This window comes from Formica exsecta, unplaced genomic scaffold (assembly GCF_003651465.1).
Source record: "Formica exsecta isolate Colony F162 unplaced genomic scaffold, ASM365146v1 scaffold29, whole genome shotgun sequence".
Taxonomy (NCBI): Eukaryota; Metazoa; Arthropoda; class Insecta; order Hymenoptera; family Formicidae; genus Formica; species Formica exsecta.
Genome location: NW_021850161.1, coordinates 37142 through 48999, shown reverse-complemented (window position 1 = coordinate 48999; position 11858 = coordinate 37142). Strand labels below are relative to the sequence as shown.

Here is an 11858-nt window from a genome sequence, read left to right as displayed (position 1 = left end):
CAATTCGCTTACGTCTTAAGTCTTACTGCTTAAGTTTTTTTATGTGCCACGGCCCTTACTGCTTAAGTTTTTTTTATGTGCCACGGCTCTTACTATTTAAGTTTTTCTATGTGCCGCAGCCCAGCTCCATAAAGTTAGCCGGTCAACATTCACTTTTATAATTTTTTTTTTTATGGATCGTTTGTTGGTCGTTTGTTGGTGATTGTTGGTCTAATTACAACGTTTGTTGGTTAATATTTTTTTTGAAAACACAAAAACAAAATTTTGTGTGAAGTTAGCCGGAAAGATATTATTTTTGTTTCAAATTTAGTTCAATCGATGCGTAATCGTTTGTTGGTCACGAAAAAACTAATTAAAACGTTTGTTGGCTCATATTTGCCTTGAAAAACGAAAAAAACTAATGCACTCTGATGTTGGTGCAGGGGGGGGGTGTGGAGTCGTTTGGAGTATTTCGTATGACGATGCCGTGACATATACGTGAAATTTTAAGTGCAAAAGAATATAGTACAATTATTAATTGTTTACGGACAGCATGAAAAACACAGGTATTCAACAAAAAATCTGGATATAAATAATAAGGATATTCTAATAGTTTTCTACATTGCCTACTGCACATACGAGAGATATCCTAACCTCTCGTATGTCACTGTCTTAATATCTTATTATCATGTTTTAGTATCAAACATATCTGTAAATTTTCGAGATTTTGCTCATCCTACGAAGTGATATTGAATAAGTATTCTTTGCTAATATCAAAGAGCTTGGGTACTTTAGCAATGTGGGACAAGTTCTTAGATATATGTAATAATACATATTACAATTAAAAGCGAGTAGTTCTTATTATATCTTTATAATACAAAAGTATGCAACATAAGCCTAATAATTGTCAAGAAATTAATCAATCTCTTTTATTTACAGTGGGATCTTTACGCTACAAATAGTGTATTTGTGTACGCAACATATACCAGTGCTGGGATAACTATTGTGCAATTACAATATGAAATAATGTTTTTAAATACTGTGGGTCTATTCAACCTAAAGGAAGACTGTGAGAATTGTAATGATGACAATTATACTGGTAAGATTGCTGTACAAATGATATTATGCTGCCTAATAACATTATATCATGTTTATTTTTATTTTAAGCAGACGAATGTAGTAGATAGATACTAATTCGCAAACTATAGATCTCTAGCTCTCTAGAACTCTAGCTTGCATCAAATGTCAGGGAAGAATCCATTTACAAAGCACGAGAATCTTTTAAGCGAGAGTTAAATATTATAATCTCCGCTAATAGAATTTTGTGATCTGTAATGGAATGATCAACGCTCATTCATTAACTTGCAGTGTTAGAAGATTAAGTAAACATGTGCATTGCTATTCAGTTAGTTAATACATCAGGGAAGACAGTGCTTTAGTGTCATACTTGAATGCAGTATATTGTATATTATCTGTATCATAATAGAAAAATCATATATTTCGTTCTTAACTGATTTATTACCTTTATAATTACATTGAAGTATATATACAAACACACTATTTTTCAGAGAAATAATCTTGTTTTAATATGATAATTATGTATTTATAATAATAATATTTGAAGGTTTTTATATTTATGTACTGCCTCACTTAATGCATATATATGTATTCAAATATGGTATTAGAATAGGTATATTTATATATTTGTATATCGGTATATTTCGTATGCTGTCTGTAAACAATTAAAAATTGTACTGTACTCTTTTATATTTAAAATCTCACGTATGTCAAAGCATTGTACCATATGAAAAAATTTCATATGGTACGATGCCTTGACATATGTGATACCATATAATAATTTCATACCATATGAAAAACACAGTTATACAAATATATCTATTCTAATACCATATTTAAACATATGTATATGCAATATGTAAAACAGGATATAAATATAAATCTTCAAGTATAATTATTACAAATATAATTATCATATTAATACAGGATTATTTTTCTAAAAAATAGTGCGTTTATATATACACTTTAATATAATTACAAAGGTAATAAATCAAAGATTAAAAATAAAATATTAGATTTTTCTTTTGTGATACAGATAATATACAATATGCTGCATGTGCTGAGTGTGGCATGCTAAACCACTGTCTTCACTGATGTATTCACTATCTGAATAGCAATACAACTGTTTATTTAATTTTTTAACAGTCGATAATATGAAATCATTTCTGCTTCAATAGACACTGCAAGTTAATGAATGAGCGTTGATCAGTCCATTACAGATCACAAGATTCTATTAGCGGAGATTATAATATTTAACTCTTGCTTAAAAGATTCTGGTGCTTTGTAAATGGGTTCTTTCCTGACATTTGATGCAAGTTAGAATTCTAGAGAGCTAGAGATCTATAGTTTGTAAATTAGTACCCATTTATTACTTTCGCCTACTTAAAATCAAAATAAAACATGATATAATATTAATAGCATAACATTAAGATCTCGTTTGTACAACAATCTTACCAATATAATTGTTTGAAAACATGCTAAAGCACTGTCTTCCTTGATGTATTAACTAACTGAATAGCAATGCACATGTTTACTTAATCTTCTAACACTGCAAGTTAATGAATGAGCGTTGATCATTCCATTACAGATCACAAAATTCTATTAGCGGAGACTATAATATTTAACTCTCGCTTAAAAGATTCTCGTGCTTTGACGTTTGTTTGATGCAAAAATAAGACCATCCAGAATGTATATATAATAACATATATTAAATGTAATATATATATGTATTTAGGTAAATTTAATTAATTTATAAAATTAAAGATTTTATTTATATGGAAGTTAATTTCTATTTTATATCTTAAGTAGATAATAACGAACAATTATTTTCACTTATTTGGACAGAAATCGTCCAAATAAATGAAGATCGGACATTTATATCTGTCCGATTTTCCAAAAATCAATCCAATATCTGAATTCTCCTGTATGGGAATCGTATCAGAAATTAAACTAATAGAAATAATTACAATGTTTTATTAGCCGCATTTCGCAGGCTTTATATACGCTTGACAGAAACTTGAATACGGGTACAAATAGTAAATAAGGTGCCACATAGCGGTAAGTGCATGAACTATAATCCCAATTTATAAGGAGAAAAAAATAACTTGTGTGTTACTAAAGTTACATCGCAAATATATTATAATAAATGAATATCTGTAATAATATATTCTATATGTATTAGTAATATAACATTTGTTATATTGCTAAACGATTACAGTTGTTATATTTATGTTATGTATCACGAGTTATGTGTGTGTTATATTACCTTTTTAAATAACTATTATGAGTTATATACGTAACGAAGAAATATAACTATATGTTCTTCTAAAGTGCTTTCAAGGTTATATAACACTTACATCTCGTCTATATAACCGTGAAACATAACATTGTTCTTTTTATGTGCTCCCTAGGTTATGTAACAGTTACATATTGGTTTGCTGGGTTGTCTTGAAAAATGTATTCATATGTACAGTCATATATACAATATAATTACAAAGTTAATAAATTGATTAAGAACAAAATATATGATTTCTCTATTATGATACAGATAATATACAATATACTGCATTTAAGTATGACGCTAAAGCACTGTCTTCTGATGTATTAACTAACTGAATAACAATGCACATGTTTACTTAATCTTCTAACATTGCAAGTTAATGAATGAGCGTTGGTCATTCCACTACAGATCACAAGATTCTATTAGCGGAGACTATAATATTTAGCTCTCGCTTAAAAGATTCTCGTGCTTTGTAAATGGATTCCTGACAATCGATATAATCCACTGGTTTGCAAATTAGTATCTATCTACTACTTTCGTCTGCTTAAAATAAAAATAAACATAATATAATGTTAATAGGCAGTATAATATTGTTTGTACAGCAATCTTATCAGTATAATTGTCATCATTACAATTCTCACAGTCTTCCTTTAAGTTGAATAAACCCACAATACTTAAAAACATTATTTCATATTGTAGTTGCACAATAGTTATCCCAGCGCTGGTATATATTGCGTACACAAATACACTATTTGTAGTGTAAAGATCCCACTGTAAATAAAAGAGACTGATTAATTTCTTGACAATTATTAGGCTTATGTTGCATATACATATTCTTGTATTATAAAGATATAATAAAAACTACTCGCTTTTAATTGTAATATGTCTTATTACATATACCTACGAACTTGTCCCACATCGCTAAAATACCCAAGCTCTTTGATATTAGCAAAGAATACTTATTCAATGTCACTTCGTAGGATGAGCAAAATCTCGAAAATTTACAAATATGTTTGTTATTAAAACATGAGTTCATAATCCATTTTCCAGATCTCAAATGTAGGTTCCGGTATGCCAAAATTGTTACTTATATTTTTCATATATTCCCAAGCTTCGCATATAACACTTTTTTTGATTAATGGATTTCTATATCTAGCGTAGTTTTCCTTAATTCTTAGATTATCTAAACTATTTTTTAATTCTATTTCGCCGTATTTATAGATTTTGCTAAAAAAATTTTTTGCTAACATTCTAGCTCTGTCCATCAATAATATTTTTTAATCCGGGCGCGGATTGAACCGATTAAAACCGATTAAAACCGATTAAAACGGATTATGTTTTAATCGGTTTTAATCGACCATTTTCGGCAGGGCATTAATGCTGTATTTACTTCAACTCCTCTAGATATTCTACTTAGATATTTTAAGATTGAGTTAGCTTTATCGACTTTTCCTCTGGCTTCATTGATCTGTTTGTTAAATTTGAGTCTGTTATCAAAACAAATACCTAAAAATTTCGCTTCCCTACAATTTGGAACTCTAGTACCTTTAATTTTAATGTATTGTTTTTTATCACAGAAACCGCTTCTAGAAAATTCGACTAATTTAGTCTTATTTGGTTCTAGACTTAAACCTATTTTGTTTAAATTTTTAGCAATCGTATTTACTGCAACTTCTAGTTTAATTCTATTATTCCCTCTATTGCTACCCATTATATATACAGCAATGTCGTCTGCGAACTGTAATGTTTTGATATCTTTCTCTAATCTGTGAGTAATTTTATTTGTGTAGATAGCGTAGAGTAGTGGACTAAGCACAGCACCTTGAGGCAAACTTTTACCTACATATCTATGAACTGAGCATTGACTACCCAGTAAGCAATTTGATAACAAATTGTTGCCAAATTGGCATCAAATTTGCTCAAAACTTGGTAACAAATCCAGTGCCATCTGTGTCCGCATTAAGCTTGTGTTTTGGTGACAAAGCTTGCTGACATAACCTGACAGCAAATTGACGGCAAAAACCGAGCAAAGCTTGACATGATTTGACGTCAAATTGGTGGCAAAAATCGAGCAAGATCTGCGCAGGACAATCTGACAGCAGATTGTCAGCAAAAACCGAACAAATTCTGCAGCTTTTGGCCATTCATATAAAATAGTATATTTAAATGGATTTAAAGTCTCAACCTAAGTAACAAAATGATGATAAGTTTTAGTCATAAAATGACCATTAGATAATTAGACATCCTAAGTTAGATCTCATGCTCCCTCCCATGGGGGGGGGGGCGAAACCCACGCCTTGCCGAAAATGTTCGATTAAAACCGATTAAGTTTTAATCGGTTTTAATCGGTTTTAATCGGTTCAATCCGCGCCCGGATTAAACCGAACGATTAAACCGCCCGATTTTAATTCCGAACGAACTATAATCGGTTTTAATATCGTTTTCGCGGATTATTTCCAATCTAAAATCATTACTTTCTAATCCATATTGTTGTCAATCCAAATAAACACGAATAATCGAATGGATATTGTGGCTGCCGTAGGTCGTCACATTAAGCACAATCCGCGATACAATAGTGCGACCCGCAACTTGGCGGGCCACGCGCTCGCGCGTACGCGCGTAGTTCCGGGCGGCGCCGCTACGCGGCGAAAGTCGAGCAGTTTATATTTAAATCGGGCACGAAAAAATTGAACTGATAGAAATATATATATTATAATATTATTAGCGTATGTATAAAGCAGGCTTTATATACACTCATGACAAGAATTTGAATACGGGTATAGATAATGAATAACGCGCCGCATAGCGATAAGCGACTGAACTATTTTATAATACTTTGTAATAAGCTGCAGATTCTGTTCGGTTTTTGCTGCCAATTTGCCATCAGATTGCGCACTTCAGACCTTGTTCAGTTTTTGCTGACAATCTGATGTCAGTCATGTCAGCAAGCTTTGCTCGGTTTCTGCCGCCAATTTGCTGTCTAGTTATGTTAGCAAGCTTTGCTTGGTTCTTGCCGGCAATCTGCCAGCTTAATCGGTAATAACAATTCTTACACCAAATTTGTAGCCTTTTTGCTGACAATAATTTGTAGCAAGCACTTGGCAATATCTGTTAGAACAGACGTGGCTGATTTACGTGGGTATTTACAATAAATTCTGTCTCACGAGGTTGCAACCAATTATTAATATATTTTAAAATATTATTAGGACATTTTTCTTTCAATAATTTATTAATCATAATTCCGAAATCCACATTACCATAAGCTGAAGTTACGTCCAAGAAAGCCACCGACGTGTATTCGTTATTATATATATAACTTCTAATATCAGCAACAATTTTCACTAAGTTTTCTGCGCATGATCTACCTCTTCTGAAGCCGTTTTGGAGGTGATGTAATATCTTCTTTTTTTCCGCCCACCATATAAGCCTTTCATTAACCATGCGTTCCATTACTTTCCCAACACACGAGGACAAAGCAATGGGCCTTACTTTTTCTTTTCCTATTTTATCGATAAAAATTACTTGATATTTAAACCAGTCCATTGGTAGCTGTCCATATTTCCAAATTTCATTATATATGTTAATCAGAACCTGTTTGACCGCCAAGGGTAATTTTTTTAACATGACGTAGTCTATGCCATCTCTGCCAGGTGCTGAATCCCTTTTAATCATATTTATTGCTCGATCAAATTCCACCATATTGAACTCTTTATTTATACTGTTCCACTTGTCTGTGCTTCTTTGACTAATACTTATTAACTCTTCGGTTATTTTGGAAGGAACCCATGGGGGTGCCAATTCTTCTATTGTTTTATATATTTCTGTCTCTCTATTTTTTGTAGGCCATGTATTCCAGTTTATTTTTTTCTTGACGTTCTTGAAGGTTCTCATAACATTCCATACATAACCTAGACTAATAAATTTATTTATACTATTGCAAAAATTAGTAAAACTATCCTTCTTTTTCTTCCTAATTATTTTTCTTGCTATAGCTCGACATCGTTTAAATTCAATATAATCATGTAGAGATTGAGATTTGCTCCACTTCTTAAGTTTTTCCTTTCGTGTATTTATAGCTTCTTCACATTCAGCGTCTCACCATCGGACTGGATTGCCTTTCTTTTGATTATTTGTCCGTTTATATTTAGTTATATTTTCTGGGTTTTCAGTTAATCGTTTACCCGATGCCGTATGTATCGCTGTCGTCAATGATTGTATGAATCTATTATATTCTATTTCCATTGACGAGTTGGCAAAGTTAATGTTGTTGAGGTTCTTGTGTCTCATTTCCTCATCTACGCGCCATGTGTATTCGTCCTAATTCGTTTTAACTGAAGATTTTCTATTAGTACATTTTTGATATCGGTGGGTAATGGTCGGATTCCCACGAATCCTCATTTTGTTGATAATCTATAATATCAATTAAATCGTAGTTAGCGAAAATTAAATCAAGATTAGATGCTATTTGATTATTATAACCCATCCTGGATTTAATGTCGTTATTCATACATATATATCCGTTATTATACATAGTCGAATAAAGGTTTTCACCATTTCTATCAATGTTGCTACAGTTCCAGCCACTATGGTATGCATTGAAATCACCTGCTATAATGGAATTTGCCTCATGGCCTCTAAATTTGAGAATATCATCCCAAGCTGATTTTGGCTCTATGTCGTACGGTTTTCTGTAAACTGCTATTAAGTTAAATTTAATCGAGGTATTTTTGATTCTTATTCCTATAGCTTTGATATTATTGGATTTTTAAATCCATGGCTCCATGGTATCGAAATCTATATCTTTTTTAATAATAATAGCGATGCCTCCAGAATTTTCCCGATTTAAACTCTTAACTACCTTGTACCCGGAGAAGTATATGTCTTTGTTACAGCTCATTTTGGTTTCGGTTATAATACTGATATCAAAATTATTAATATGTTGTTCTATTTCTGCTCTCTTGTTTGATATTCCTCTAGCATTCCATAATAGTAAGTTTGTCATATTGAATTTATACTACAATTTAAGAATTTAATTATATGTAGAAATAAATAACCAAAAAACAACAAAAGAACGATAATAAATAACCAAAAATAAAGATCAAAAATCAAAATAAATAAATAAATAAATAAATAGACATGTAAATGAAGACGATAAATAAATAAAAATCGATGATTGACTAAGTAGTAAATAGTTAGAAACTGAAACAAAACCAATAACAAAAACCAAAATAAATAGATATATAGATACATGAACAAATGAATAAATATATATATAGATAGGTAAACAGGTAAGTATCTAACTGAAAAATAAATAGATAAAAACAAAAACAAAAACCGAGTGAAACTCCTAATCATCTCTATTATCCCAATATTTTTTCTTGATCTCTGATACCATGTTCTTTGCTCTATTCAGCTCTTCCTGGAATTCTTGATTTCTTCTTCTCAATTCTTCGTTATTGACTATTACCTCTTCAGCTTCCATCTGTTCTACTATGTCAAGTTGTGCAGGATTACTTAAGTTTTGAAAAAAATACATCATTAATTTTTTAAATTCTTGTGATGATTCTAAACTACTTATAAATTGTATCATTAAGGCCTCATTATCTTCTCCATTAAGGTACATCTCTGGACTTTCAGTGTTTACTGTATTGCTGTTATTTGGTCTTTCATTTACCAGATTTTTATTATATTGACGGATCGCTAGCCCTCTTTTCTCTCTAGTAATTGATTCTTCTCTTTTATTAAATTGGTTGTAATATTCCTTGTATATTTGTTTTCTTCTTATGATATTAGCATTCTCAACGTTTTTTAAAGTACTTTGTTTCGAATCAGATGTGGTAGGTGGCTTTATATGTTGATTCTCTGTAACAACATTACGTGCATGACTTTGTCTGTTTGGCTTGCTCGGTGAATTCTCAATGTTGTGGCTTGATAACTTATCATTGTTTCTTCTTATTTGGGGCCATGTATTTGGTTTGCTGTATCTATCATACTGTATTGACTTGTCTTCAGTTCCACTTAAAACTCTTTCGGCTTCGTAAAATGTAACATTATTGTATGCCATAATTGTTTTAATTATTTTATTTTTTTCGAAAATCGGACATTTTCTATATGTGGATTTATGTTCTAAACTACAGTTACGACATTTTGTTATCTTGTTACACTCACCATGAGCCGTTTCTCCACAATTTATACATGCTGTTTGACTTTTGCATAGACTTTTTATGTGCCCATATTTAAAACAATTATAGCATTGTTTAACCGGCTCTATATAAGGTCTTACTTTTAGTTTGTATTGGAGATTTTCGAATATTGTAATGTTTTCCTTTAGTTGACTGCCTTTCATCGTAATAATAATATTATCCGTCTTCTTATTCATCATGACTTTTTCCTCTTTGTTCCAAATTCTGCGAAACATCCTCTCCATTTTCGTGACTTCGTCCTTATTAATAATCTCTTGCCATAATTGTGGAATATCGTATGGCCAATCTGTAATAACGCCTCTCCAAAATTTTGATTTATTGTTAATAAAGCCTATAATCGATTTATCATTGGTTTGTGCCCTGTCCATAGTATCCAAGCATAAGTTTGCTTCATTACAATTAGAGAATATCGCCTCAGCTAAATTATACTTAATTATATTAATTTTTAAGGGGAAGATTTTATTATTATTAAACCATGCTAATATTTTTAAGTAATTTTTTCCCTTACTTACAGTAATCTTATCCGCAGTTAGTTTACATGTGATTTTACATTCACCAATAGTTGATTCTTCGTATCTAATTAATTTATTTTTTAACAATAACGTTAAGCTATCAGAATCAATTTCGCTTTTATTTATTAGCCTATCCTCTATATTATAAAATATTTCCGCATTTTGTTGGTTTGATTTGGTAGTGTCAATTATATAAGCTTTACCAGGCTTATTACTGTTATTGACTTTGACTACCGACGGCTGTTCAGTAATATTTTGACTTGCTACTATCTCTTTCTCACTTATGTGGCCACTGTTAACTGTTAGCTCTGTATTGCTTGGAATAGTCTTACTTGAGATATCTGCTGACTCATGTTCTTCTACATCCTCAAAACTAGTATTGCAACTATCCTGCATATCCTTGTCGCTATCTATTGTAGTCTCTCTTCGTTTGCCGCCTATTCCTATCGGTGATCTGGATCTATTTCTCTTTTCTTTTTTACCTCTACCTCTGCCTCTTTCCATTGTCTCTGGGTTTGAGTTTCTATACGACGTTCCCCCTACCGAAAGGGGGAACTATTTATTTAATGTTAACAGACTTGTTAACGTTAAAGACGTTAACTTATTATTACTCTATTAGAACAGTACACTCCTAATTATTCTAACACCCCTTGGGTAGATATATTCTTTAATATTCGTATATTGATATATTTATATCTCCGTGTATAAATTTCGATCCGTCTTCCACGACAGACGAAACGCGACTCTCTATTAAGACAGTGACATACGAGAGGTTAGGATATCCCTCGTATGTGCAGTTGGCAATGTAGAAAACTATTAGAATATCCTTATTATTTATATACAGATTTTTTGTCGAATACCTGTGTTTTTTATGCTGTTCGTAAACAATTAACGTTGCAATATTCCTAAAAGCGGACATTTTATCATTGCTGCAATTCCACAGCAATGATGCAGCAACACAGGTTTGAAACAAAAATAATATCTTTCCGGCTAACTTCACACAAAATTATGTTTTCGTATTTTCAAAAAAAATATTAACCAACAAACGTTGTAATTAGGCCAACAATCACCAACAAACGATTCGTAAAAAAAAATTGTAAAAGTGAATATTGACCGGCTAACTTTATGGAGCTTACATCAGCCTTGCTTATCAGTGACTCCGCTGAGCCAACATAGTAATCACAAAGGTTACTAGCTAGTGATATTACTAGGACTCACTATAGCCAATTATATGACTTACTATAGCATATTACATCTTCCCTTTTAACGGGTTAAGTACAAACTAAATATACATCAAGCGACGCAGTAGCGTCGCGACGCCAAGTCTATATAAAAATTCGTTCCAGCTTGTCAACGGTTTGCCTATGTACAGGGGCAGCGACGCTACCAAGTAGCTTATCCGGAGTTTTACGTCTAATAAACTTTCGATTAAAATTCCTCAAGGAACCAAGCCGTTAATCAAAAATCTAACCGCACTTTTCTGATACAATGTGAATGCAAGCTTTCGATTGCGACCAGTTTGAATAAGATTGGTGCAGTCAATCCTGAGGAATGATAATCGTATACCAGAATGTGACACTTTTATTTTTCATAAGATTCAGACTCTCACGTACGTACGTATGCACGCATACATGCAAAGCGATTTTGTCCCTCAAGGCGCGTTTGCAGCGCTCATGTATGATTTTATGCTTGAGTGTGCAAATACGCCTTGAGAGACAATGTGTATGTATGTGCGTGCATACGTATATGATACGTATCAAGCAGTGCGCGGTAGCATCGTGACGTCAAGATATAATAACGTTATAA

At 31.9% G+C, this 11858-nt stretch overlaps 2 protein-coding genes across 3 annotated transcripts; both read right to left on the bottom strand.

The window, feature by feature from the left end:
• Nucleotides 1–2845: 2845 nt before the first annotated feature.
• Nucleotides 2846–10912, bottom strand: LOC115237305. 2 transcript variants are annotated; one of them, XM_029810263.1, is made up of 3 exons: nt 9621–10912; nt 3949–4108; nt 2846–3880 (listed from the first exon to the last, which is right to left on the bottom strand). In XM_029810263.1, exons 1-3 carry the CDS (start codon nt 10554–10556, stop codon nt 3861–3863), a joined length of 1116 nt encoding a protein of 371 aa, XP_029666123.1. In that variant the 5' UTR covers nt 10557–10912; the 3' UTR covers nt 2846–3860. The 2 variants fall into 2 exon arrangements, with proteins under 2 accessions (XP_029666123.1, XP_029666124.1); XM_029810264.1 differs by having other exon boundaries at nt 2846–3877.
• On the bottom strand, nt 6084–8463 carry LOC115237307. The gene is made up of 2 exons (XM_029810265.1): nt 6595–8463; nt 6084–6445 (listed from the first exon to the last, which is right to left on the bottom strand). The coding sequence occupies exons 1-2, from the start codon at nt 7226–7228 to the stop codon at nt 6387–6389; spliced, it is 693 nt and encodes a 230-aa protein (XP_029666125.1). The 5' UTR covers nt 7229–8463; the 3' UTR covers nt 6084–6386.
• Nucleotides 10913–11858: the final 946 nt, after the last annotated feature.